The following is a 6,848-nucleotide window of genomic DNA, read 5'->3' as shown; positions in this document are numbered from 1 at the left end:
GTTGGGTGTACAGATTAAAAATTAAATCTTCAAAAAGAAAAAAAGGCAGAGGGGGTGTGATAAGGGAAGTACTTTAGTTTAAGAGACAGAGTGGGCATCTTGTGTGGAAAAGATAAAATCGTAGAATTATTTTTGAGGCATTTAAAAATTCTGATATGTATTTGATAACAAGGAATAATTGTTAAATTTTTTTAGGTATAATATGGTCATGCAAAGAAATGTCCACATTTTTTAGAAAGTAATATTGAAATATATAAGGATGAAGGGACATGATGATGTCCCTTTGGAAAAAAACAGACTAAAAGCAAGGAGCTATAAAGCTAATATGACAGAATCTTGATAATTGTTGAGTGTGATAATGAGTGTGGGGTGATTCCTCCTATTATTCTACTTCTGCATATTTTGGAGAATTTTATATGATAGAGCGATGTTATCACCATACCACAAGAAATAACGTTGGTTGTTTTTAGCAGAAGTTTAAGAGGAAATGTAAGAATCACAGAAAAATCTCATTTCCACACACTAGGTTTATAGTATTGATTATTTATTGAACAATAATTAAAATACAGATCCAATAAGACCAACTGGCAGGTGAGGAAGATTTTTTTTTTAAATGAAATTTCCTCAATTCAATCAATGAACTGGTGAATCAATGAAACAAAGACACAGAAGGTAAAGGAAGGAAATAGTTGGCCACCTTCTGCCCAAAGCTATCTTTGCCATGGTCTTGAATCTTTGGAAATATTTCATAGAACATCCTACTAATACTTCTCATAAACCCTTGGTCAAGCTGGATTCGCAAAGCCAACGCAACCAGGACTTTTACATCTCTGAAGTTTGAGGGTGAACTTAGTTCACCGTGGGGAGTTTGTAAGCGAGGAAAAGTAACGCACTTAACATCATCATGAAGGCAGCCAGACAGGCCACCAGAAAGGCACTGCCAGTCTCCTGAGTATCTGGCTTGAAGGGTATAGCGAGAGATGGCGGGAAGGTAATACCCTCTTCATTCACCACGGAGTGGTAATTCCAGACCACAGCGATTGAGATACAGATGCCAGCAGCCAGGTTCAGAATTCCTGAAGCAACAGATGGATTGAAGGTGGCATTCCCCTGACGAACTCCCATGTACACATTTCTAAGTGCAAAGATGGTGGAGGCTCTCCCCAAAAGGCCTAGAATGCTGGCGACCAGCAGGAGATTTTGAGAAACACGAATATCAAGAGGGAGGTAAGTATCACGGTAGCTGAAATGGCGACACAATTTGGTTCTGTTATAGTTGCTGATATGGTGGTAAATGCAGACTTTCCACATTCCCACACAGACCGGGCCAGAGGGAGAGAGAGAGGTGTTGTCCATGTGCCACACTCTCCACTCCACGAAGCCCATGGAGGTGGTGGTGAGGATCCATCCAACCGTGGCGATAGCAAAACCTGCCACTTGGCAGTTAGCGCTATTGATGAACAGAAGCATGGCGGCCGCGCACCCAGGGAACTGCAAACAAACACAGAGCACCGTGACGGTGGGGCCCTTGGGCTGGGAGCAACCCCCGTGGGTACGCAGAGCTATATTTGGGAATGGAGACATGGGACGTTCACATTCTGCTGGTGGGAGCACAGAGCGAGCACACTTTGTGAAGGACCTTTGGCACTATTCATCAAAAGCCTTAAAAGGTGCCGACTTTCAAACAGGCAGTTCCATTTTGGGGCATTCGTCCAAAGAAATAATTACGATCGGCCACAAGTGTATAGTCATGAAGTGGTCATCATGGCCCTGTTCGTAATACTGAAAAATGGGACACAAGTCCAACAATTGAGCTTGGTTAAATAAGTTATGTTATATCCGTGCAATGGAGCTATGTGCTAACGTTCAATATATGGCTGGAATCGAGCAAGGGGTAATATTTTGTGTTTGGCTCTGCTCACTTGCATAATGTTTTAAGTTTCATCCATGTCCTGCCATGTATGAATAGTCTGTTCCTTTTCATTGCTGGGTCCTATTCAATTGGAGGGATAGGCCACAGTTTAAGTTTTTGGACATTGGGATTGGTTCCAAGTTTGGGCTATTATGAATAGTGCTGCTCTAAACATTTCTATGTAATATTTTGTATGGGCATACGTTCTCCTTTCTCTTGTGTAGATATCTAGAGTGGGACTAGTGGGGCATATGGTAAGTGTTGCTGAACTTTTTAGAAAGTGCTAAACCATTTCCCTAGTGGCTCCACCATTTTGCATTCCCACCAGCACTGCATGAAGGTTCCGGTTTCTCTATCTCTTTTCCAACAGTTGATATGTTTCACCTTTTTGATTACATCCATTCTAATTACCATTAAAACATAATGTAACCAAAGGAAGATGTCCCCAATATGTCAAGTACAAACAGTAAGTTACAAAACAGTACATATAATCATGGATAGAAGTAGAACTGGAACTCTGTATGCTAAGTTAGTAGGAGATATTTTTAACTGGGTTGGAGGGATTATGAGTTTTTAAAACTATTTGTATTGTGAAGAATCATATAGCACACAAAATCTAAGTGTACAGCTCAATGAATTATCACAGGGCAAATAACCACATATACACCACTTGGTTTAAGATATATGACATTATCACTTCCTTATTTGTCTTTATCATATTTTTTCACCTTAGCATGAACCCCCAAGCATCTTTATTCAATTCTGCCTGTTTTTCAAAACAGGGATCATGCAGTAGGCATTTCTCTGTGACTGGCTTCTTTCACTCAACACTGTTTCTGACCTTGGATTGTGATTTTTTTTTTTTAAAGATTTTATTTATTTATTTGAGAGAGAGAGAACGAGAGAGAGCACATGAGAGGGGGGAGGGTCAGAGGGAGAAGCAGACTCCCTGCCGAGCAGGGAGCCCGATGCAGGACTCGATCCAGGGACTCCAGGATCATGACCTGAGCCGAAGGCAGTCGCTCAACCAACTGAGCCACCCAGGCGCCCTGGATTGTGATTTTTTAAATGATGTCTGGCTGGGGCTCCTGGGTGGCTCAGATGGTTGAGCGTCTGCCTTCGGATCAGGTCATGATCCCAGGGTCCTGGGATCGAGCCCCGCATCGGGCTCCCGGCTCAGCGAGGAGCCTGCTTCTCTCTCTTTCCCTCTGCCTCTCTCCCTGCTCATGCGTTCTCTCTCTCTCTCTCTCTGTATCTCTGTGTCTCAAATGAATAAATAAAATCTTAAAAAAAAATTTTTTTTAAATGATGTCTGGCTGTTCAAGCCTTTTAAGGTATTTCTGTCATGATTTTTTAGATAAAAACAGTAAGAAAGGCTTCATTAAAGTTATGAAGCAATGGAGGATGAATTATATCTGGTACATAACTACACGTAGGAGCTCTTATTCATTCACCATGAAGACTTAGCAGATATAAAAGTAGAATATTTCGTAATGTGGGAAAACATCCGTGATGGGTTGAATTTAAAACACAGATAATAAAACTACAAGTTTGTAGCGTGATCTTATTTATGCCCATCCTAAAATAAGATGGAAAAATGCAAGACAAGATGCCTCTGTTGGGATTGCTAGTGATTTTTTTTTTCATGTTTTAAGGTAAAAGTACTACTTTTTCAGTTGGGGACAAATGGGGGTGTACAAGGGGTGCAAGTATAGAAATGAATAAAGATAAGGCAGAAGCAGGCGTGGAAGCCAGTTCATGGAGGGCATCAAGGGGTCTGGACTTTATTATGGGGGCGTCCCACGCCGGGACGTATTGATTTACCATTCATGTGTGGTTTGCGTGGGAGAAAGAGGTGTGTACTTGTAAGGAAAGCTCTTCGAAATACCTCGCTAAGTGAAAATGTGTGTTGCAAAAGCATGTGTATAGACATGGCTCCCTTGGGGTGCCTGGGTGGTGCAGTCGGTTGAGTGTCCGACTCTTGGTTTTGGCTGGGGTCGTGATCTCAGGGTCATGAGATCCAGCCCTGCATGAGGTTCCGTGCTCAGTGCGGAGTCGGCTTGGATTCTCTCTCCCTCTCCCTCTGCACAACCTTCCCTCCATGCCCAGCATCCTCTCTTCCTCGGTTTTAATTTTTTGCCAGAAACACGTAATGCTCTTAAAAGGTAAACGATGAATCGAGAAAGGGGAGAGAAGCGGGACAGAGGCAGGTCACGCCGCCTCTGAGGGAGGTGAGTGGGGCGCCAGGCCCTGGGCTGAGCCGGACCTCGGGGAGCAGGGAGGGTGGGGAGGGCACGGGAGGGCTTCACGGGCAGCGGCTCAGCCTCCCGCAGCGCTCCCGAGCCCCGGGCTCTGTGCCAGGTCGGCAGTTCCTAAACTTCTTGGTCTCAGGACCAAAAAGGTCTCCACCCTTTGCACTTAGAAGCGGTGGAGGTAGGCGGTTACTGGGTCATGGAGTTTCAGTTTGGGAAGCTGAAAAAAGTTCTGGAGATGGATACTGGAGGGAGGTGATGGTTGCACACAAGAAGCTACTTCATAGGGGCACCTGGGTGGCTCAGCCGTTAAGCGTCTGCCTTCGGCTCAGGTCGTGATTCCAGGGTCCTGGGATCGAGCCCCGCATCGGGCTCCCTGCTCCCCGGGAAGCCTGCTTCTCCCTCTCCCACTCCCCCTGCTTGTGTTCCCTCTCTTGCTGTGTCTCTCTGTCAAATAAAATCTTTAAAAAAAAAAAAAAAAAAAAAAGAAGCTACTTCATACCACTGACCTGGACCCTTAAAAATGGTTAAAATGGTCAATAATGTTATATATATTTTCCTACAATAAGAAAAAAAAAACCCAAAATTTATTGATGACCCCAAAGAGTTCTTGTTCTCACAGTTTATATCCACTGATATTTACCATATCAGGAATTAAAAGTGAGAAATTTAAAATTACTTATTACTTCATGTGATAAACATTACGTATTAACAAGGATTTTTATGAAAAGTGGCTATATTTTCCAAACAGAATTTAGAGGATATTGCTTTTAGCAATCTGCAAATTGTGTGTAAATTACACATTAAATTCTAAGAATGGAAGGGAAGGAGCAAACTATCAGCAGAAGCATGGTTCAGGATCTAGCTGGAGACAACGCAAATACCCACCCACAAGGAGGGACAAAGGAACTGTCGGTTATTCATACGATGGAACACTATCCACCCCGCACAAACGGTTATGATGGCATTTGTGGCGTTTGTCATAAGTACTTACTGACATACGCCCTCCAGCTGGGCATAAACAGTGTGTCACTTACTCACAATCCACTTAGTAGAAGGCCGGTGCCCGATGGGCATGTGAAGTTTGTTGAGTGGGCCAAACGTGTCCCTGGAGGCCTCCTCCAGAACTCCTTCTCAAACCTGAATTCATCTGTAGGATGGAGACCCAGCCCAGCACTGATGGCCTGTTGAGTCAGAAACTCCCAACAGAACCCCAGAGTCTCTGTAACCCATGCCTGTGGTCAAGAGGAACATGACCACATTCTTGCTCTCACGTAAATGTTAAAAGCTCCATGACCTAATGGGAAGAGTGGAGACACTGACCCGTTTGTCTTTGGCTCCAGAGGAGATCCGCTTCTCGCCGCCGCTCTGGGGTTACCTGCCGCAGACACCTGCTATCCCCTTTGCCCTCGGGCAGCCGGCCCCTTCTCTCCTAATGCGCCACTTCCAACCCACCGTCGGACGAGACCACCAGGACTTTGAAGGATGCTGTTGCGATAGTCTGGATCTCGTCTCATCAAAGTCCTCTGGCTCCACTTACGTACCACGGACAAACCTACACAGGCACTTACCCAACATTTTAAAACCTTTAAAGAAAATTCTGGAATATTGGGGCCATTGTGACACAGGAGCTGGGTAGAAAGGACAGCCATTTTATGGTTTGTCTACTGTATGCTGAAAAGAAGGGCTCCCTAAGAGAATTATAAAAGCAATGCTGTACTCCTTAGGAGTTCTTCCCTAACCCCCTCTCCCGCCCCCAGGCCCCTGGTTCTCTGTGTTTACAGATTTGCCTATTATGGGTAGCTCCCATAAACAGAGTCCTACCATTTGTGGCCTTTGTGTGTGGCTTCTTCTAAGCATCATGTTTTGCGGGTTCATCCATAGATGTATCGGTACTTCACTCCTTTTCATGGCCCAGTAATATTCCACTGTATACACCTACTACTGTTTATTGAGCAGGTGATGGGCACTTGGGTTGTTTTCCCTTTGGGGCTATTATGAATGATGCTGCTATGAACATTAATGTGTAAGTGTCTGTATGGATATGTTTTCATTTCTCTTGGGTATGTACCTAGGAGTGGAATTGCTGGGTCACAAGGTAACTCTATGTCTAACATTTTGAGGGACCACCAAATTGTTTTCTTAAGTGGCCGTACCATTTGATAATCCTACCAGCAATGTTTAAGGGCTCTAATTTCTCCCCCTCCTTGTAACACTAGCTATTGCTTGCCTATTTGGGTTTGATGACTATATATATGGAACCACTATGTGAGCTCAGTGTAAAGGACCCTTAGGAACAAGGGACACTTAAAGACTGAGCTTAATTGTAGTTTTCTGGTTATTTTCTGGCCTCAGGAAGTTTAAAACACAAATATTTGGGCGCCTGGGTGGCTCAGATGGTTAAGCGTCTGCCTTCGGCTCAGGTCATGATCCCAGGGTCCTGGGATCGAGTCCCACATCGGGCTCCTGGCTCAGCGGGGAGCCTGCTTCTCCCTCTGACCCTCTCCCCTCTCATGCTGTTTCTCTCTCACTCGCTCTCTAAAAAATAAATAAATAAAATCTTAAAAAAAAAAAACATTCTTACCAGACTCTGGCTTATAACCTGAATGTAATTTCCATCCTTCGAATTTAACAAGAGCTTTGTGAACTCTGAAATGCTCTCTCCAAGATGGGAAACCTTTCAA

The 6,848-nt window shown here is 44.1% G+C and overlaps 1 protein-coding gene across 1 annotated transcript; it reads right to left on the bottom strand.

Moving 5' to 3' along the window:
- Positions 1-849: 849 nt before the first annotated feature.
- Positions 850-1,779, bottom strand: CLDN34 (claudin 34). Its single transcript, XM_035029615.1, has one exon. It carries the CDS (start codon positions 1,582-1,584, stop codon positions 850-852), a length of 735 nt encoding a protein of 244 aa, XP_034885506.1. The 5' UTR covers positions 1,585-1,779.
- Between the last annotated feature and the right edge of the window lie 5,069 nt (positions 1,780-6,848).

This window comes from Mirounga leonina, unplaced genomic scaffold, assembly GCF_011800145.1.
Source record: "Mirounga leonina isolate KUSES-001 unplaced genomic scaffold, KU_Mleo_1.0 Mir_268, whole genome shotgun sequence".
Classification (NCBI taxonomy): Eukaryota; Metazoa; Chordata; class Mammalia; order Carnivora; family Phocidae; genus Mirounga; species Mirounga leonina.
This window is presented reverse-complemented; position numbering and strand designations above follow the sequence as displayed.